This window comes from Amblyomma mixtum, chromosome 8 (assembly GCF_055824585.1).
Source record: "Amblyomma mixtum isolate Tamu chromosome 8, ASM5582458v1, whole genome shotgun sequence".
In the NCBI taxonomy this organism is placed as follows: Eukaryota; Metazoa; Arthropoda; class Arachnida; order Ixodida; family Ixodidae; genus Amblyomma; species Amblyomma mixtum.
In genome coordinates, this window is record NC_143019.1 from 142,705,909 (window position 1) to 142,727,988 (window position 22,080).

At 46.9% G+C, this 22,080-nt stretch overlaps 1 protein-coding gene across 9 annotated transcripts in view; it reads left to right on the top strand.

Annotated features, from left to right (window-relative positions):
* LOC149334672 (calsenilin-like) overlaps positions 1-21,283 on the top strand; it is a 461,575-nt gene extending 440,292 nt beyond the window's left edge. For all 9 annotated transcript variants that reach the window (XM_089555284.1, XM_089555283.1, XM_089555280.1 and 6 more), the window contains 4 exons: positions 7,577-7,639; positions 9,379-9,634; positions 19,749-19,821; positions 20,134-21,283. In XM_089555284.1, the coding sequence (XP_089411410.1) occupies positions 7,577-7,639; positions 9,379-9,429 (114 nt within the window). In that variant the 3' untranslated portion in view covers positions 9,430-9,634; positions 19,749-19,821; positions 20,134-21,283. The remainder of the gene's footprint in view (positions 1-7,576; positions 7,640-9,378; positions 9,635-19,748; positions 19,822-20,133) is intronic.
* Positions 21,284-22,080: the final 797 nt, after the last annotated feature.

Here is a 22,080-nt window from a genome sequence, read left to right on the forward strand (position 1 = left end):
AAGAATGAAATTACGCATCAATGCGATAACCACCGCTCAAAAAAACTTTTTTTTTCCGCCTGGTAGAGAGATACGGAAGTTTGGCTAACACACGCACTGCCTTTTTTACAGATATAAAACGCTTCAATCAGTTCTCTGGTTTATTATTGCTGCTTCTGGCAAGGATCCGCACGGATGAAAAGCATGGCTCACAAGAGGGTTAAGGGCAGGATGTGATATGTTTCGGCAAATTTGGGCCCTCTTTATTTTGTTCTACGTTGCGTTCATGTTCCTGATTCGCTCATTAATGCAGCGCCCTGTTTGTCCTATATAGAGACGACCGCATGAGAGGGGTATTTCATAAACGACCCCTTCGAAAGATTTCATGAAAGGTCGCCCATGCTTAATACCACAGCCTCTTTCTTGTTCTTTTTCTTTTCTTCTGTCGATTTGAGGATAAATGCTTCCGAGCTTCAGGGGGGCTGAAATGACGAGCGGGACACCATGCCTGCTCGCAGCCTTCTTCAGGTTGTGGGCCAACTTGTGCACATACGACACCACCACAGGTCTCACCTCTTCACGAGGGACTTCTGCCCCAGCTCTCACTGCCCTCATCTGCAACTTCTGCAAGAGGCTTTCGGCGACCCCTGTCACGAGCGAACCATGGAATCCGGCTGAAGCCAGCCTAGCCAATTGGTTTTCAAAACTCGGTCGCATCTTGTGAACGCATGACTTCCTTAGCGCGGATTCAAGGCACAGTGAAGCAATACCTCTTTTCACTAATTTGGAGTGCGTAGAGTCGTATGGCAGAAGGCCTTTCTTTGCTCGCAGAGCGTAAGACCAATACATCGAAAGCACTTTTTTTTTGTTGTTAAAAGAGAAATTTGTAATCACTTTATGGCTGAAAATTATTTATAAGAAAAGGAGAATAAAAATTCAACCACATCCGCCAGTGGTATCCGAACGCAAGACCTACGTTTTCCACGCACGGTGCCCTAAAAACTGAGCTATAAGGGCGGTTTTCTGATATTCTGCATTCAGAGGTATTTGCGTTGCGTATAACCTAACCTTGAAAGGGCTGACCAGCGCCACCGCCGTCGTCAATTGCGGCGGATATAGAAAGGCCCGTGTTACAGGGTGTCTCAAGTAGAAAATAATATTGATACAGCTCAGAAGTGGAGGACATGCTTTTCCATCTTGCTAGCGGCCAGTCGGCAGCCTGGAGCAGTTCTTCAGTCGCTCATTGTGTGGCGCGTAATATTCGTGAAAAATCTTGTGGAATGTGGGGTGACAATCAAGAACTTTTCGCGGGACTCATGCGCAGCCCACCGCGCACTGTGGCTGAGTTTCTCACCGAGGCGGCCACTATGGAGAAGACGCTGGAACAGCGATCCCGCCAATACAATCGCGATGTCAACATCTTTGGGCCTGATTCCATCTCTTGCCTCTCGGTAGCGACGCGACCTTTCTACGCGAGCTGGTACGGTTTATCGTCAGATAGGAACTGCAGGCCTTCCGGATGCCGTCCGGTACGCCATCTTTCCTGCCACTGCGAAGTCGTCCAGAACGAGGTGCGCCTGGCAGCACAACACATAAATTTTTAATAAGGGAGTAATTACTCATTGGCATCGACTGCTCCGGTGTAGCGGTGGTCCTGGGTTCGAACCCCGGACCAGGACGAATTTTTCTTTAACTACGAAGTTTCTTAGAAAGCTGTATAGCTTTCCTTTGTAGCCGTATGGCTGCGCTCGGGTGGATGCCAATGAGTAATTACTCCCTTATTACAAATCTACTCCACCTTGGGGGATTCCCCTAAACATTTGACCAGCACTAAATTTGTGATGTTCCTCGCCGGCTTGATGCAAGGCCCACGTATGCGCCCGTGCTACGTCAGACCTCTGGGTACGATGTCGCTGTCGCCACTCCAGCAGTGCTCCCGCCGAGCTCCCCTCGTGGCCACGCTCCGCCAGCCTACCAGCAACCGACATACACACGTATGCCCAACGTACGCCTTGGGGCGGTCCTGGTACAGTGGCAGGACGGCGCCGAACGAGTCATCACTTACGCAAGCCGTACACTTTCGGGCTCGACTGAGAAACGACTGAGAAATAACGCCTTGCAGTACTCTGGGCCATCAGTACGTTCCGGCCATACCTCTACAGAATACCTTTTTTGCGTTGTCAGTGACGCGTTGTCTTGCTGGCTGGCGATCCTCAAAGACCCATCTGGGCTGTTGACGAGGTGGAGCCTCCATTTACAGGATTACGACGCAACGATCGTGTACAAGCCGGGGCGGAAGCACTTCTACTACCTCCACATCTGATCTGTATCAATAAATAAAATGGTAGGGGGACAGCCCTGCGAGAATCCTCTCATGTTACACCTGTGGTATCAAGGCAGCCAGAACAGAGGTTTTCAAAAGTTATAAAACAGAAAACCTTTGTGAAATGAGAGGCTCGATATACCTACGTATTAAGGAAGCCAGCAAACTTTAAAAAAATAAAAGCATAAAAAAATATGAGAAACTTGCGGTAACAAAGGAAATTCTTTGTCCCCAGCTATGAGAGAAGGTAGTGCTGGCCAACACTCTCAAGAGTTACACGCAGTCCAAGTACGCCTCCACAAGCAGATTGTCCTGTCGACAATCACCGATAGAGCTAAGGTGGTAGAGCAACGTACCAGATTTACAGAGGCCGTCATTCGGATCCCAGTGGCAAGCTGTAGTAGTTTCTTCTTCTACTTCAATATCGAACAATTTTCAGCCATCAAGTTATTACACTAATAACGTACAAATAATCAACACATGAAAAAAATTTCCTGTTAATTGCTTTCATTTAAAACTGGTGGTTTTAAGTAGTATGAGTGCCATAACGAGCCCCTCATTTCTCTACCCTTGCCGGCTCAATAGCTTACGAGATCTTTGCGTCTGGCAGGCTGGATGCCAATGTATATTAAGAGCGTCCTCGCCTAGCTGGCGCTCTAACCGTGCGCGATGTCTCAAAGTTTTTTCTCTGCCAGAAAGCAATTAGAAAGCACCTTCGGGATAGTGCAGCTCACGACAGAAATCAAAGCACAAAGGTAAAAGGTATTCACGATAAGGTCAAGAGAGATCATTACTTGTTTCCGCGTAACTGCATTTTGTTGAAAGGGGTTCCAGTGGTTCAGGAAAGCTGTGAACCAAACCGGACGCAGTGACTGGGCGACTGCTCTAAAAAATCTTTTTTTGGTGTGTTAATGTGAATGTCCGAGACATAACGAGCCAAAGAGGTGACTTAGAATGCATTGTCTTATCACATAACAGTCATGCTACGGTAGTGACCGACACGTGGCTGCATCCAGACATGCACAGCTGTGAAGCAACACCGTGTGGCTATTATTTGCCGTAACGGCAGAGATGATCGCGGCAGTGGCCTTGCGATACTGTACAAATAGTCTCTTCAGGTATGAAAGTTAGCGAACATTGACGGATTAGAAATCAATAGAATCAATATATTCCTCGCACAATTTCATTTATTCGTTGAGGGATCCTGTAGTCCCCTCATCTTTGATAACACATTAGTAAAAATGCTTAATGAATTCCTGTGTATCAAAACATCATGTCAGGCAGCTTGCTGTTAGAGGGTTTCCAGCTCTCCGTCAAAAAATTGATCATCCGATACTCGAAAGGCTCTCACTAGAGTCTCCCTACTCCTTGTCGGCGCACCCGCCGCGGTGGCTCAGTGGTTACGGCGCTCGGCTGCTGACCCGAAAGACACGGGTTCGATCCCGGCCGCGGCGGCCGAATTTCGATGAAGGCGAAGTTCTTGAGGCCCGTGTGCTGTGCGATGCCAGTGCACGTTAAAGAACCTCAGGTGGTCGAAATTTCCGAAGCCCTTCACTAGGGCGTCCCTCATAGCCTGAGTTGCTACGGGACGTTAAAACCCAATAACCCAAACCAACAAACCAATCTTTGTCGACGCAATACTGACGTACAATCTGACACAGCTCATTATCAAGCCTGAGCCTACGCGCATGCAGACTGAATTGAAGTCTACTCTAGATATTGTTTTTTTTTAAATGACCTGTTACGCCGAAAGCACCATTGGGTGTTTTCGGAAAAGTATACGAGTACAAAACGCTAATATTACAGTAGAAAATCAGGCGAATTGATTAATATGCGTCGTGTAAAAAGCGCATGAAGACGACTACAGAAAGAACCACAAGTTCGAGCGCTAACTCTCGATTGAAAATTTACTCCTGAAAGAGCAGGTATTAATAGTAAACCATGAAAGTACTGAACAAGGCTTTTAGCATTGCTAAGCACGGAATATTGTGCGAAAGCAGCTTTTTTGCAAGTGGACACCACTGCTAGAAAAATGAAAGCGCGACTGAGGTGCAGACAGGCCCAGGAAGCCAGTGGAGCAGCTCTCCTCTCCTGAAAATTAACTGTCTGCAAGATGTCAACGCCAATGAACCTGTAGAACGCCGGCGGCCCATAGTTCCAGTCCAGCGTTTCTGCCGACACGTTGTCAACGCGGACGCAAGCAGTGCACATATATTTGTCACTACCGCTTTGTAGCCCAAAGTACAACTGACGCTTAAACTTACCCAGGTAACCCAGTGGGCCGGTTATGTTCGTTTCCCTTCCTTTTGCGCACAGATGGAAGTTGATGAGGAGGACGGTGTGCAATGCGTGCAGCGGGGGGGCGGGGAGAGAAAACTTTTACTTAAAATGAGGAAGGTTGCTCGAGCAACTTGGGTGGCACCCCTAGTCCAAGGCGCCACTGGCTTTAGCTGACTGACGGACTTGCTGAACCAACTTAAGTTGCTGATCCAGGGTCTCGCTGGTCAGGGCCACCTCCCACTGCTCATATGTCGGGTTGGATACAGTTAAGTGTTTTGGTTTCGTTGTACATTCCCACGATATCTGGTAGAGCGTAGGGCAAGCTCCACAACAAGGGCATGTATTCTGATATTGAGTGAGGCTAATCTTGTGTAGGATGAACAAGTTAGGGAAAGTGTTGGTCTGAATTTTCCTCCAGTCTATGGCTGCGGAGGAGTCTAGTTTTAAGTGAGGGGGTGGGTATTTTCTGCACTCCAGCCTAATATGTTCTAATCTGTCACCATAGGTGCTAGGCATGGGCGTGGGGTAGGGATGAGGATCCGCCCGGTGGGTTAAATCTCGGGCTAGATCGTTGGCTACCTCATTTCCAGCTAGGCCTTCGTGACCAGGTGTCCATGTTAGTCTGTGTGTTTGCGGGAGATTGTGTTGCTGTTTAACATAAGGCGTGATCGGCTGCGGCGATAGCGCAGTGCTCTCGGGCAATGGCCAGCGAAGCTAATCTTTCCGTTCCGCTGCCGATTCGAGTCCCAGTCAAAGCGTTACTCATATTATTTAGGCAGGCATCTGACAGGCTTCAGACAGACATCGCCTTTTTCAGGACCGCTGTTGAAGTATTGCTTTCGCACTACAAGGATAAAAATTCAGGGGACACTTTGTTGACCTAAAGTGCGGTGAGGCGAAAGCCTTAAGCGTGGTGTTGCTGCTTGTGCCACTGATGTGTTGTTAAGATGTTAAGCTTCGAAACACGACAGAGTCTTGCAACGCTGCCAGGGAGTCCATAGAACGCCATCGCCCGTTCAGCTCTACGCCTTGCTCGTCTGTAAATTGGTTTTTGAAGAAAGGAAATGTATCTGTCTCACATACCTCGGTGGACACCTGAACCTCGCCATAACGGGAAGGGAGGAAGACGGGAGGGAACGAAGACACCGTATTCACTAGAGGCGCCTCTGTTCATTCCAAACCATCGAGCTGGCATGGCGCAGTGGTTAGCACGCTCGTCTCGCACTTCGGAGACCGGGGTTCGATTCCTGAACTCGACAAATTTCCTACTTGGTTTTATTTAATTATATTGCCTGATTAGAAAGGTTAATTATACTAATTTGGTGATTAAGCAATTTATTAAACTCATTACCACTTACTTGGAGCATCACTATACGATCCCTTTAACTGGTTGCATTGTTACCTGCCTAAGTACAATTAGCCCCGTTTGAAATTCGCGCACTGTGACGTCACGATCGTTTCGACCAACTGAGATGCGTGACATTTCTGTCGACAACTTCTGCTTACAACGATGAGGCATTAAAGGCTTCCGCCTTAAAAGTGCACCGATTTGTTTGCGAAACTGACGATTCTTTCAAGGCGGAAGCTTTTAATGCCTGCCTCATCGTTGTAAGCAGGAGCTGTCGACAAAAATGTCACGCTTTTAAAGTTTTAAAGTTTTGCTTGTCTCATCTTGAAGTAAGGCCTAGCGATATATTTCGCCTCGCGCGAAATCAGTCCTTTGTTTTTATATTGATGTCGAAGCTCTGCACGGTAAGGTAGAATAGCACGATCACTTAACCGGTGCTGGGCCGATTAACTGTCTATCCGGTCCGGCTGTGATGTCGGTTGCCCATCACATTTTTCTTTTTGTTGTGAATCGTCTCAAAACAGCGACATCTGTATGACTAAGAAACGGGTGGTAGTTCCTCTGCTCAACTTAGAATATTTGACAGCCGCTGCCCGAGCGCGGGTGTAGAGCGCCGTACGCGACATAGGGAGGTTTTGGGTAAGATGTCACCTGGGGCATTTTGTTGCTTTTTACTTCCATTTCTTATGAATTATTGTCAGCCATAAAGTGAGTACAATGCTAATTTTCAAATAATAGACACCACAAGAAAAAAAGCATTTCCCTTTGCTTTCTTTGGTTCCCATCACTTTTGGGTTCCTTAGCTACCATCATCAGCATCAGACCGATTGTGCCCACTGCAGGACAAATACCTCTCCCATATCTCTCCATTTGTGCCAGCTGCGGGCGCCATGTCCCGGCACACTTCTTAATCTCCTCGCATCATTACTGTACCCTTGTCTGCTCTCGAGCGCATAACTATCTTTATTCATACGTTGATGAAATGTGTTCTAAGGTATGGTCGGAAACCATGTTCTTGACAATGAAGGTGAAGCTGCAGCGCCGGGGCGCGCCCTCTTGCCTCCGCAGCGAAGTATACCGATAGATGCACCTACCACTTCCCTCCAAAGAACACTGTGTATTGGTAATACCAGTTACTTAGGCCATACCCCTATCGTAACTGGCTCTTTTAAACGTTAGATAGTCACGGCAAAGAGTTCCTTTGATTCTAACGGATTTCCTGGGCAAGTCCGCTTACAATGGCCACATATGTCGCCAGCTACACTAGAGACGGAGCAAAGCAACCGCTTAGCGAGCAACGCGGTAGGTGGGCTGGTACTCCGTCCACATTACCTCCTGGTAGAGTCAGACAGTTTTCTGTAGCTGACTCCGTTATCAAGCGAAGTTGCCGCCAAGCTTCCGTTTTTTTTTGTTGCTGTAAGGAAAATTGAAGATATCACATAGTCAGGTTTGCGCACCGAGGAACTGCAATTATAGCAATTTTTGCTTAGTCCAGAGTTCGACGAAAACTCGTCTGGCGAGGAAATGACATCCTTCTAAAAAACCTAACACTCGCCAAGAAATTGAAGAACAACAGGGTAAACAGGGAATAAGCAGGGAAAAGCAATAAAACAGGGAATAAGCAATTTTTGCTTTACGTGTTGCAGAAACTGGACCTGAACAATGACGGCGTGGTCACATATGACGAATTCATTGAAACATGCTTACTGGTAAGGTACCTTTTCTGCATTCTGAACTCTTTTGCACGCTCTAATTTTGCATCGTGTCTGCATAAGACTGGGTTACTCTCTCGAAAACGAGAGAACGCGGTCAGGTGACTGCTCTGAGTGCAATTCTTTCCTCTGTGTAAAAACGTTAACGCGGGTTAGTTGCTTAATGCTTGGAAAGTAAAAACAACGAAAGGACGCGGAATAAGGCGACAAACACGGCGTCCCTGTAAATGTCTGTTTTATTCGTGCCTTAGTGATTGTGACACCTGCCTGAAAACACTAAACCTCTCTTACCGCAGGTCCTTACTGCTCATTCCATTGCTCTTCAGATTCATGCAGTCTGCTTCCCTGTGTTGTTACGTGATTCCGACTGTGTTGTTATCGCCTTAAAATTGGAAGGGTCTGTGCAAGCACAAATGGCGACTGCCGTCTGTCAGCAGCCAGTGTCAGGTGGACCACCTGCCACGGCGGGCAGGTGCAAACCCACCCGCGGGACTACGAACAAGTATACTTCCTATACGAACTTTATTATAGTATCTCAGATTTAACGAACCTTAGCATGCCGCCTCGGATATAACGACCTTTTGAGTGTTAACTTTTTACGTGTCAATTCCGGATATGAGGAACATTTGGCTGCTAATGCATTGAAACGATCCACCGGGGATAGCTACACAGTTTTTCTTGCACCTCTAGCTAGGGCCAATTTAAGGGCCTGCAGTATACGTACCTGCCCGGCCTGCAGTGAAAGTACGTTGGGACCTCTTTCTGTAAATTTCTCGAGTAATTTGTTCTTAACTGTCAACGAACTGTGAGCTTCAGCTTCTAAAAAATTATCAGTAGACGACTAAATCAAACTAGGCTTGTATTTAAGCATTGCTGATTTGATGTTCATGGACCGACAGTGCAGGCAACTACAAAGATAATGACATCAAGCATGTCTTGTAGAGTCCAGTTAAAATAGAATAAAGCGCCTGTCAACGTAACCCTCAGCTGGGTGTAGGTATATTTTATAGGACAGAATTTTTTCCAGCCGCCGTGGTAGCTCCGTGGTTATAGCGCTCGCCTGCTGACCAGAGAGGTGCCGGTTCTATGCCGAGTGCGGCGGTCGCATTTTGCTGCAGGCGAAATGCTACAGATGCCAGTGTATGTTAAAGAACCCCCAACCGCAATTGGTCAAAACTATATGAAGCCCTCCACTGGGCGTTTTTTGTTCCTGAAGCACACAAGAGTTTGCTTCAGGTATTGTTCTGCGCTGCATATGCTTGTATCCTGCAAGTGCATGGCAGCCAAAAATCTTTCAATTTTTTTCTGTTTTACTTCTGTTTTTCAGTGTAGAGCTATGTTGCTTTGCGTCATGTATTGACCACCACGGCGCCCTATTTAACACAAGCGTAAAATTAAAAAAAAAGATGTGTTTAACGGGCTGTGGTGGTAGCCCAACTCTGTCGCTATAGGTTCGGCAACGAGGTGCACTGAAAAATAGTAGACACTTCAAAAGCTTCATATAGGCTGCACAGTTTTGCACCTAGCGGTATACGCATGATGTTGCCTTTATATGTTATTCAGTTTTTTTTTCTTATACCTCCTGTGTAGTTATACTTTGGTATCTGATTTAGGTTTTCTTTGTTTTCTTAGTTTTATATCACAGACATGAGTATTAACTTACGGGTTCCTGGCTGCGTCCTGTGAAGGGCTCAAAACATTTTCGCAGTCCCGATGATTCGCATGCTTCCTTGCAGGACGAGGACATCGTCAAATCCCTCAGTGTCCTGGACACCGTGCTAGACTGAAAGGTGCTCTCTCAAAGGCGCAGCTTGCCTTCGTCATGACGGCTGCACGACACCACATGAGCCCATCTTCTTTATCACTTCTGTCCCTCCTTGGACTCTCTTCACCGAGCCACCAATGCCCAACTTCTTGTGTCTCTGAGCACTCCACTTCGAATTCTCCCGTAACCGAGACCGCTCAGAGCTGCACCAGGGCAAGCACTTGGTAGTAAGTACCATCATCATCATCAGCCGGACTATGCCAACTGAAGGGCCAAGATCTCTCCCATGTCTCTCCATTAGCCCTGTCCTTTGTCAGCTGCGGCCACCATATCCTCGCAAACTTCTTAATATCCTGCCTAACTTTCTACCACTCCCTAATACGCGTGCCTTCTCATGAAATCAACTCGGTTACCCTTAAGTAGCAGCGGTTATCTTGCCTACGAATGATGGATTGCCCTGCCCAAACACATTGCTTCCTCTTGATTTCAACTAGGATGTCATTAACCCGCGTTTGTTCTCTCACCCACTCTGCCCGCTTCCGGTCTCTTAACGTTACACCTGTCATTTTTCTTTTCATAGCTCGCTGCGTCCTCCTTAACTTAAGGTGAACCCTCTTTGTTAGCCTCCATGTTTCTGCCCCATAGGTGAGTACTGGTAAGATACAGCTGTGGTATACTTTTGTCTTGAGGGATATTGGTAAACTGCCATTCATGATCTGAGATAACCTGCATTATGTGCTCCATTCCATTCTTAATAATCTAGTTCTTTCCCTCTCTTGATCCGTATGAGTGTTCACTACCTGCCCTAAGAAGACGAACTCTCTTTTAGTTCGAGCTTTTGATCGTGATCGCCATGGTTCACCTGGCTCTGGGCCAGATACCCAATTTCAATAAGAAATGTAATGGTAGATTTTCGGAATGAACATACGAATCAATGCGGTATCAAAGGAGTGCAGTGAGCAAAAAATTTTGTGCTGTCATATTGCACAGTATGCGAGCAAAGCCACCCACATACTTTGTTTCTACCGACCGACATTGCCTCCCTGCATTTGCACTTTGTGTATATTAAGTATGCAGTTATCTGTGTGCACACCACTCATTTAATGATTAAGGAAACGGGGGGTGGGGGTGGGGGGGGGGGGTTAAATGGGGAAGTTTCATAGAGGACTCTGAACAACAGCAGAAAACCAAAATCGTAAACACCAAACTAAATTATCTCACTGCGGTCAATGCAACTGCTGCCGCGAACAGCGGAAAATTCCTGGTTTGAATGGAAAACATGTTCTATCAAAAAACCACCCACAACAAAGACGCAGGGCAAGAAGGCGGCACACGCAGACATTGTCACCGGAATACAACTAATTTATAGCTTGCTCGCCTACGTACTTGAGCCATTTTTCTTGGCCAAACGCACATGCAAATGAAAAGAATGATTTCTTGTCGTCATTTCGTCTCCATCTCTCACTGGGGCCTGAATTTCCCCAGCCAATAATGCCCATGAGTTGGAAAAGGGGCGAGCATATGCCGCATTCCTTCGGAAGCAAAACCATGTTGCTGCCTCTGCCCCTTTGCAACGGGTTGCCTTGTTCCCTGAGACGGTCATTCAGGCATTGCCCCGTCTTCCCCATGTATGCTTTCCCATAGGTCGTGGGGATTGAGAACACAACCCCCACCGCATACTATGTGAGCTTCATTCGGTGGTTGCTCTTGCAGGCTTGTTCTCATTCACCGCCGGAGATGCGGGTGCGAAGACCAGAAAGAATACGGGGGGGGGGGGGGGGGGGGGGGACATGAAGTTTTTGGGAAAAGTTTTTTGATACCATGAGAAATTTTCCGTAGGTATGCGATCACCTGAATATTTTCTGCCGCTTCTCTTGGGCAGGTGGAATGGGCTACGACCTTCATTTTTCTTGGCTAAGTTTCACCAACGGCCATCAACAAAGATGATGGGAAGCCGAAAGCGCTTAGCTAGACCACCTGCTCTGAAAGGCTTTGCTGCACAACATGCAGGCAACTTTTTCAGGTCATTCATGAAATACAAGTTCACAATGCTGCGTTTAACCAATTTCTTCCTTGCAGATTCATATAGGAAAAGTGTCTTTTGAGTCCTAGGAGCTCTCATACTTCAAACACACGCGTCCGTCCCATAAAAACTTCTAAATCAAGGAACGAAACTATCGTCTCAGAGGGTAAGTCCTTGGTAAAAACAATTTTCTTAGAACAGGCGGTAAAAACCTTCAAAATCTGGTCCACAGCAGGAACAGGAGTTGGCTGCGGAGTTGATGATAAATTCAGGATGACTAAAAAGTGAGAAGAAATCTAAAAACTGTGACAACGCGCTTGTCCGGAAGTGATTCCCGCAGCGATGCGTCAAACTTTGCATAGAACACGTCGCACATATCGGGCCCGGCACTCGAACCAATACATATTTCTTTTTGTACCACATAATTGCCGCCGTGCTGTGTACAGGCTTGCCTTAGATGCACCATGAGGGCTCCCAGAAGGAATCGAGTGCAGTTCCGAGTCATGAATTTTGATAGGACATGAATAACCGACCTGCGTAACAATTCACACTCCTGAACTATAGTGTTCGTGTACCTTTGGCTCCTTTCTGTGCTTGTTCACTTTCACGGACGTCATGTCTTTTCCGCCAGCGCAATCGCCTTCACTACGGTTAGGGCACGTGTTTTGCCCATCACGTAAAATTTGGCTGTCCACCTTTAGAAATCTGCAGTTGTTTGGTCCCCTGCAACCTTCTCTGGGACACTGGAAACGCGCCTGCAAGGTTTTGAAGTCGGGGCTCTACCATCAGTTTAGAAACTTGAAGTATTGACTATGGTACTTGGGCAACTAGCTCCAGCATTCCGGGGAGACGAAACAAGCTTCGGCAGCATGGTCGCCTTCCTGTGATACTGACTGAGCTGCACTGAAATGAACTTCGGAGAAGTCTAGGCAAGCAGGAAGAAACAGGCACATCGGCCATTTTAACGGAGCCCCCCTTCCGGCAGCCCTTGACGACATTTTTAAGATCTGGTCCAAAGTTAAGCGTTAAACCACGGGCACAGAAACATAGGCTTTTGGCAGCTGTGTACGGAGTGGCCAGTACGGCCTCATCAGAAGAGAGGAACTGCTGTCTCGGAACGCGTTGGCTGCGTTATGAGTGCGGGGGGTAGCAACAACACGAAAACCAAGGACCTGCAACCCTTGATCGCCCACCTCGAAGACAATGACCTCGGGCTTCTTCAGGTGGATAAGGAAGGTGGGATTCTTTAAAACAGCGCAAAAGACAGGGACACAGATAGAAAAGACACACACAGCGCTGTGTCCCTGTCTTTTGCGCTGTTTTAAAGAATCATGGTTCACCAACTAGCCTGCACGTCCACCCTTGTAAGGTGGGATTGTTTTGCTTCCATCTTCGGCGTTCGAGACAAGAGCGGCCGCAGGAATGCAAAAGAAAAACTTTAAGCTTTCAGGTTTAAAATCTCGCAAGGCGAAGGCGTTTGCACTACGCCTTCTCAGTCAGTTGAATTTGGATAAGCTCTAGAAGGAAGTCCGCAAATGCCAACAAAATGTTTTGCATGTCTTGTACACTGCAAAGGCGCACAAGCCCGGCAGCCCATTTAGGACCATTGTGATGGAGGAGGGTTCATAGCAGTAGACGGCTTCAAGCTTCTTTCAACGTGCCTTGAAGGGACATATGCCATCTTTTCTCTTTGCAGGGCAGAGCTCGTTGTCCATGTTGGAGAGCCTTATCAACGGATTTCCTCGCCTCATTGCTGCCTTCTCTGTTGACATGAAGCACTGGTTTTATTCAGTACCCCATGACGAACTTTTAGAAGCAGTTCTCGTATTACTCGACATTAAGGGGGCTGTTGCTTTCCAGAACAAGCGCGCAATTGCAATCAAGTCCTTGGAGCTCAGCCTGGCGTGTATAATTTCCACCATTGTACAGCACGGCTACAATTATTTTTGACAAAAAGAATGGAAATGTATCGGCTCGAGTGTTGTGCGTTTTCGGCATAATGTGCTATGTCTAAGTTTGACTCAGCGCTGAGGGAAGCGCTTCAGGACACGCGTGTTGTCAGGATTCCAGATATATAGAGGATTTTACGATTATTCTTAATTTATCAACTGACCAGCTAACTCCTGTTGCGGACAAGATTTTCACTATTTTATTGATTGTTCTAAGGACATGCTTTTGCTAAGGACTTACCCTCTCACAAGACGGTTTGGTTCATTGATTTACAAGTAAAGTTTTTATCTTACGGACGCCTGTGTTCTAAGTGTGCTCCTAGGACTCAAAAGACACTGTCGCCTTATGAATCTGCACATTGGAAATTGATGAAACTCAGCATTGCGAACCTTTGTTTTATGGATGCTCTGAAACCAAGTTGCCGGCATGTTATACAGCAAAGCCTTGCAGAGCAGTCAGTCCGGTTAAGAACTTCCGGTTTCCCATCGTCCTTGTGGTTGGCATTTGTTGAATCTTTGGCAAGTAAAATGAAGGTCGCAGCCCAGTCCACTAGCCCAAGAGAAGCGAACCAAAAAAAATGGCTGTGGTTTGACCAATGGCCATCCCGAGCAGACCTGCGGAATCAACAGCGCGGCAATCGCAGGTGGTGGTGGTGAAAACATGTATCTGAAAGGAACAGGAGGTATGTTTGGATCAGCCCGTAGGGGACCGATTCTTACAAGCACTAGGTGGAAAAGGATCTGCCGGGCTAGTTGTTTCATTCCTGAATTAAAGGTTTAACTGCTCGAAAGGATTAGGACAGCAGGAGACACATTCACGACACTTAAAAGCGCAGACTACACCTAGTGTAGTGTTGCTTCCGCAACAAAACACTCAGGTCATGCCATATCGCCATAAAATTTACCACGGGCTGAAAAAAGTGTACGGCAAATTTGGTTCAGTAAGGCATACTGCCGGGCTAGTTGGTTTAGCATCTTGAAGCTTTGCAAACAAACAAAAAAACCTCCTTGACGTATGTGCTTTTACGTGCTTTCTCGTGCTTTTGTATCTGTATGTTTTTATCGTGGAATCTCCTGCGATGAAAAAGAAAAAGCCTGCAAAACCAAGGACCAAACGGAGAACAGAGGGTGTCGTGGGGGTTATGGATTCTCTCCCGATGCAATGTGGCAAAGCATACACCGGGCATACGGGGCAATGCCTGAATGAATGCCTCAGGGAACACGGCAACACTTTGGAAACGGGCAGAGGAAGCAGCGTGGCTTTCCATCTGAAGGAGTCCAGCAAATGCTCGCCTATCTTCCAACGCACGAGCATTATTGACAGGGGGCAGGAATTCCTGGCATGAGAGAGAACTATTTCAAGCATTTTTACTAAAAAGCGACGAGCAGTTCTGCATATGTGATCTGTCTGTCTTTATCGCACGGAAAGAGTGGCGCTTTTTGTTGGAGATGTAATGACGACCGGACTCGATTTTTATTTGCTTTGGGGCTTGCGCAAGAAAAATGGCTTCAGGTATATGAATAAATCTACAAGAAATAAATGAGTTGTAAGTCCGACGATCCTATGTGTGTGCCGCCTTCTTGTTCTGCGTCTACTTTTTCGCTTGTTTTTTATAGAACATGAATAACCGACTATCCCAGCATTTCACGCTGCTGACGTAAAACACCTCCGATTTGACCGTCTTAATAAAATATTGCAACTGGTAGTGCTAGAGAATTCTACAGTGAATTTATTCTGCAATTGGGCTCCATCCAGTTTCATGTACTGTGCTTCGTCGGAAGCGGCACTGTGAAAGATGTGTTTTTTTAGGGTAACCCCCAAGGTGGAGTAGAATGTAGCCGTATGGCTGAGCTAGGGTGGATGCGAACGAGTAATTACTTGCTTATTATAAGCGGCAATTTTTCGGCACCTTTTTAAAACAGAATTATTTCAAGACAGATTTTAAGCACTTAAGGCCTACAACCGCAACGATGGCAAAGTGGTTCGAGCATCCGTCTCGCGTGCAGGAGGTGTAGAAGTTAATACCCAATGCGGCCGGATACCCTCTCACTTTTTATTGGGCATAACCTTCCCTCCTGACTCTGGGCTTCCCTAAGAGCCTCCCTGGTCTTCTCTGCGGTAACATGTTAGGAAAACGTGTCTCCGACCATTCATTGTGTGGGCGACAAATACCTTGTGCCATAGCACTCTTGGCGAAGCTCCCCTTCCGGCATAAAATTTCAATGGAATTGTCACTGAAACACATGGTTAAAATGTGGACGTTTACAATGAGCTATGCCGAAGCCATTTAGAAGGATTGAATAAATACATTATTTCTCATTCTCTCGGACGGAGGAAGCCGAGGTAAAAGCTGCGCACAAGAAGCTTGAGAGGCGCTCGAATCCCGTACCAGCGAAAGCACCGGAAAGCATCACACATATTATTACAGGGGGTTAGCCCAGCAGCAGACGGGACGGCCACAGTCAGAAGGCACACCGAGCCAAATCACTCGAGCACGAACTGTCACGTCCTCGTCGTCTTCAACTGCCGAGCGTCCAAACAACGTCGTCTTCGCCTAGCAACTAGGCACCGTAACAATATGAAGCACTTTTACAGGGTGACAGTTCATAATGGGTAAAATACGTTTAAAGAAAAGTTTACGTAATGCAAGCATCAAAAACACGTGATTGCATTGGAAAAAGAAACAAATAATAATGCAGCGTAAAATGCCTAGCGCCCCACCGCGGTGGCTCAGTGGTTACGGCGTTCGGCTGCTGACCCGAAAGACTCGGGTTCTGTCCCGGCCGCGGCGGCCAAATTTCGATGAAGGCGAAATTCTAGAGGTCCGTGTACTCTGCGATGTCAGTGCACGTTAACGAACCCCAGGTGGTCGAAATTTCTGGAGCCCTTCACTACGCCGTCTCTCTTAGCCTGAGTTGCTTCGGGACGTTAAACCCCAATAAAAAAACAAACAGAAATGCATAGCAAGTTGTGCAACATACTAATTAAAGGTAACATTTCATGAGCAACTGGAAATCTGGCAGAGGTCGCTTGAGAATTTCAATAACTCTATTGCGAAATCTGTTTAGAAGTTTTAGTAGGTGACACTGACACAGTTGATCACCATACTTAGTGCGGTACCTGGGAACTTTTCACACATCGGTATGACGAGTTTGTCGTGCTAGTGCAGACTGTTCGAAGTTAACTATTTCAGTGAATGTCATGCAGTGTCATTGAGAAGTGAAATAAAATTGTTTTATTAGTCCTTGGTTAGTTACTTACTAAATTTTAAGATGATCATGTTTTTCAAATACAGGTGCAGAGGAGTCTATTCACGATAGCTTTTCAATAATACTCAAAATTTGTTTTTTGCAATGATAGCAGTTTGTTAATATTCGATCCAGTTGTCGAGCCCCTTACTAAATGGCGATATTGTATGTGTGAGGCAAATACTGCGTTACAAATTAACAGCTTAACCTGCGCGGGAAAATTCTTTATTCCTGCTCAGCAAGCCTACATTGCGAGTAAATTTTTGAGCAACAAAATTAACTTTATCGTCACACAATAGATGCCATGGTTTACAATTTCAATCTATGCCAAGTTAAACGCTAAATTTAAATCTCGTTGGAATAAGTGTATCCGACAGGTTTCAGGCTGCGCTTGCTCATTAGCTCTGGAGCAAGGTCGATTTATGCTTATTTGGTCAAGCCATTACATGGCTCATCGGCAACAAAACCAGATGTCCACAAAAGCGGCGTCCCGAAACCTAGTCTCCGGCAAACAAAAATAACATTTCTTCCGGAGATGTGGGGAACATAAGCCGACTTTCAGATTGCGAGACGAGCGCGGAACCCCCATGCCACAGAACATTTTTTTTTATTTATTATCGGCCACAAAGCAGCGTTGCTTCTTGGTTAACAAAGGCTCTTAATAAATAGTGTGACGCAGTGCGGACGGCACTTAACCAGTTGAGCAGACTTCCCAAAATGAACTCTATGGGGGCTGTCTTACACTCACAAACAGCAGAACAACTCAGTGGAGGCGATAGCAACAAACGCGCTCAGCGGTTGTCTCCGCCGCACTCAATTTAAAGCTGACAAAGAACTTTCGAGACAAAACACGAAAAGGAACAACAATCTCGAACAACGTAGGAGCAGTTTAGTGACAGTGTGCGAATTCAAGGTAAATCTGGCCGCGTCTTGCATCAGAAACAAAGCCGCATTCCAGTAGCTTTGAGGTATCAACAAACAACCGTTACCAGCCTTCGCGGCATTGCGCACTGTTGAATAAGAATGGACCCAATGCTTCAAAACAGAAATGAACAGTCGGCACGAATGACCATGACGTGGACAACTTCTGGTAGTGTGCGTCGTAGCTGCGATGCTGTCATTTCAAAAGGAACGACTTCATAATTCGTTTCACCTAGTCGGCGATGGATCTTGCAAGGGCCGAAATAGTGACGCAATAGTTTTGACTCCGTCTGCGGCTAATAAGAGTCCAATCACAAGCTCTCATTCTCCTAGCTTGTATTATGCACCGCATCATAGTAGGCTGTAGAGTGTCGCGTCGGTGCGCTGTTAGTCCTTCATCCGTAATCGGGGAAGTCGGCGGACTTCTGCGCACTGCAAGTAGGCAGTGACGTCGAGGTGGTCTTCTTCGGCAACGCCCGGTAGAGTGGAGTCAAACGCAGCTTTTGCTCCCCTGCCGTGTACGACCCTACAAGGCGTCATCTGGGCCTCTCCTGCACGGCCGTGTTGCAGGCGAAGAGGACGTAGGGAAGTACGAGATCTCAGATATTGTGTTCCGCATCGACATACATGGCACACATGTCTGCGATAATCGTATTCATACGCTCATGTGGTCATTAGTGTGCGGATCGCATGCTGTTGTCCTTCAGTGACTTGTCTGACTATAGGGCTAGATGACCTGCGTCACCTCCGCCGTAAACTCTGCTCCCCTGTTTACGATGAGCACTTTTGGGGCGCCGTGTCGCAGGGAGGATGCGTTTCGAGGAACATTTCGCGAATTCCGATGCTGTGCCGTTGGGCAGGGCTTTTTCTTCGGCCTAACGGTTCAGGTAGTCAATCGCCACAATGATCCACTTGTTTCCAACAAGACGACTGCCGAATAGAGCCAAGCAGCTCCATGCGAATCTGTTGAAAGCGCCCTAATCGGTCCCAGCAGTTCGGTGTTGTCCTGTGTCAGTGACAATTCCGACAGGTTTTCACTTACCGTGCGACGTCAGCCGACGGTCGTGGACATTTTGTACTTCTCTACAATGCGGCGCAGGGTGCGGGTGACGCCGTGGCGCCCAGCTGTTGGTTCGTCATGAGACGACGCGACAGCTTATGTGAAGACTGCAGAAAGTTTTCTTCTAAGCTTTTAGGAACGACGAGGAGGTTTGCGGAGTTGTTGGAGATGTTCTTCACAACGATGCCATTTTGCAAACAGAAAGAGGACAAACCCCGCTTGAGTGCTGCTCGGGATGAAGAAGTCTTGACTTCCAGATACTGGAAGAGACGTTGTAGCTCAGCGTCCGAGCACAGGTGCTGTGCAAAGTCGTGTGTGCTTGTTGGTCCCACAAAGACGTCCTCATCGTCCCCTTCCGGAGGCTTGTCAGCAAGGGCTTGCGATAGGCAGTCCGCATCGGTGTGCCTGCGTCAAAATTTGTAGACGACGGTGGTGTCAGACTCCTGGAGACGCGGGCTCCACTCAGCGAGGCGGCCGGAGGGTCCTCCGAACAGGCGAGCTGGCACTATGGAGTCGTGGCTACCACCGTGCGCAGTGATCGTTGTCCACCATGAAAGGTTGTCCGTACAGGTAGGAGAGGGATTTCGATGTAGTCGAAATATTGATCACAGACTTCTTCTCGCTCGTCGAATAGCCAGACTCGGGCTTCGACCGAGAACCACTGGTGAATGTGACGTCAAAAAACTTGTTTTGCGGCTTGAAATTTATAGTGCACGGTAAAATTGAGACTTGTGGTGACGCCACTCTAAAACAAGCTGCCTAGAAAGCGTGAAAAGTTAGCGCCAATGGGTTCAAAATTGAACGCTCTTGGCTGTCGCATTTTCTGCGAAAAAAAATAAACGAAATCTTCTCGGCGTTCATGTCTTATAACACGCAAGCTGCGTAAAAGTACAACCACAAGGCAGAAGCGCCGTCTGAGTGCTATACTGACATTAGCGGTAGCACAAGCTAGCAGCGGGCTTCATTTTGGCGTGGTATCTAGTTTTCTGTACAACCTAAGTATTGACAGGATGGACCCCATACGATTACACTACTCTGATTAACAGTGCATTTATAATAACTGCAGTGGCACTTAGTGACATATGAGAACTGATTAAGAAATCTCGTCGTTCTAACACGCAGAATGTAATGTCATGCAGGATCCCGACCTTTTTGTCAAGCAACTTTCCCGTTCTTCGTGTTAACCCGGATAGGACCAACCGGACCACAATTGTAAGCAGCTGTGTTAACAAATATTATTGTTTAAATACCATAGTGCTTGCAAGCTTCTAGTCATTGTTTTAAATTTCCACAACTAGAAGACAAGCGCCTGCAGAGCCAACTAAACTATAGCGGTAGCACTGTTCATTTTCTGAAGTGCCAACTAAAGTATAGACTTAGCGACTGCTATTCTGCCAAGTTCTGCTGAGAGGCAATTAAGCTTAACAGCTGAGTGTCAATGTCATTAGTCTATGACTAGTAACTTTTGATGTCGCAAACTTGTGGTTGCTTTTAACTGATATTTCTCACCATTTTTGTTTGCAGCACCTCCATAGAAGTAAAAGCACACCAGAGAAGTTACAAGCCCTGCACATCGGCGTTTCATTTCAGCACGCCATCGGCATCTTATTTGTTCTCTCTTGGCGCACAACCATTTTGACAATCACTCTTATTAGTGATTGCGATACTTTATCGGCATTCTCTGTTATCACAAGGAAAGAAGTGACGCAGCGCCGAGAATCATAGGTTGGCTTCCCGGCACTTTGCGCGAAAACACTCAGTACAACCTTTTCGCCGCAACGGCTGTCTGTAGACCTCGTAGACTTTACATAGTTGATTCTGTCTCCCTTCATTTACATTTCACATTCTAGGACTACCGTGACCCAACGAAACAGTTTGACGTAGTTTCACTTGTGGCACAGGAACAATAACAACCATCACCGGAAGTCAACGACACAAGCAAAAAATGCCACAAAGCAACATTTTAATTCCCTGTTTATCTTAAGGAAGTGGTGCCCTTTGCTCATGATCTCTGTTCTTGCAGCACTCACACTCTTTCCTGCCTCACTGAGCACCTGTAGTCGTCTGCATGATGGCTGCCTTTATTGAAGCCACATCAATAAGAACCTACATGTTACCAAGTAGGTTTATTTACTTCTTTTGAGTGTTCCTCATCTTGATTTACGGCATCTCAGTCTTGAATGGCATCACATACATCACAGTTGTTTGTCGTTCTTAAAGAGCAGCGTTTCCAAGAAGTGTAAACACTTGACACACAAATCTGCAGACTCGCATGTACTCTCTTCTTGTTACGCCTATTAGTCTTTGCTTCGGGGAGAGAATAGCCCTAATCTTAATACATCGGCGCATTAGTTCAATGAAGTTGTTTAATAAAAAAATGGAACGAAGAGCGGTCATTTTCTTGTTACACCAAAATTGAAGAAGCGGCAGTTTTATTCTACTGTCTATTCATCTTTACAATCATGACACAAGGTAAAAAATGATTTGTGAACACATAAGTGGACTTGCAATTTCGCAGCTCAACAAAATGGTCGACAGTGGTGAAAAGTGACTGCAGTCACACCTCGCTGACACCAATTTCCTTCCGCTGCCTACTGTTTCGTCACCAGCATTCTGGTTGATGCATTGTTACTGGCATGTAAATAAAGAATACATCAATCAACCTTGCGCAGAAGGTTTCTTGCCTTGTGTGACTGCTTGGCGTGACACGAACCGCAATGTTGCTTTGCTTTGCTTTATTGGGGTTTAACGTCCCGAAGCAACTCAGGCTATGAGGGACGCCGTAGTGAAGGGCTCCGGAAATTTCGACCTCCTGGAATTGTTCAAGGTGCACTGACATCGCACAGCATACGGGCCTCTAGAATTTCGCCTCCATCGAAATGCAGCCGCCGCGGCCGGGATCGAACACGCGTCTTTCGGGACAGCAGCCGAGCGCCATAACCACTGAGCCACCGCGGCGGGGCGAACCCTAATTGTGGGCTAGGCAAAATGACCAGTGAGTTCTACTGCATGCTCATACCTATTTAAGTGGTTCTTCTTTACCATAGCCAATGTAAGCGTAAGGGAATACTACTTCTGTTCACATTAAATGATTTAAACAGCATGACCTTACCCATCCTTGCAGCCAATTTCGGTGCTGTCCAGTCTAGCTGCACCCCTCTGTTCTCCTTAGCGAACTTTAATACGCTAGAACTAGCCAGAATTTCCCAGGCCGACGCTCTGGCGGTTGGACCGGTTGCTGTGGGCTGTCGCGTCGCGGGCTTCGAAGGTGCACTTTGGCGTTTGCCGGCTGCCAGGGTAGACGCTGTGGGGAGGGGGGGGGGGGGGCTAATCTCTATATATATTCCGCTCTCCATGCTATAAAGCCTCAAAAACCTAGCGCGGGCTACGCCTGCACTGCTGGCAACCCCAAATTTACTTAGTACGCTTGGCATATGAAAGATTTTGGAGATGGTGGACGATGAATAAGGC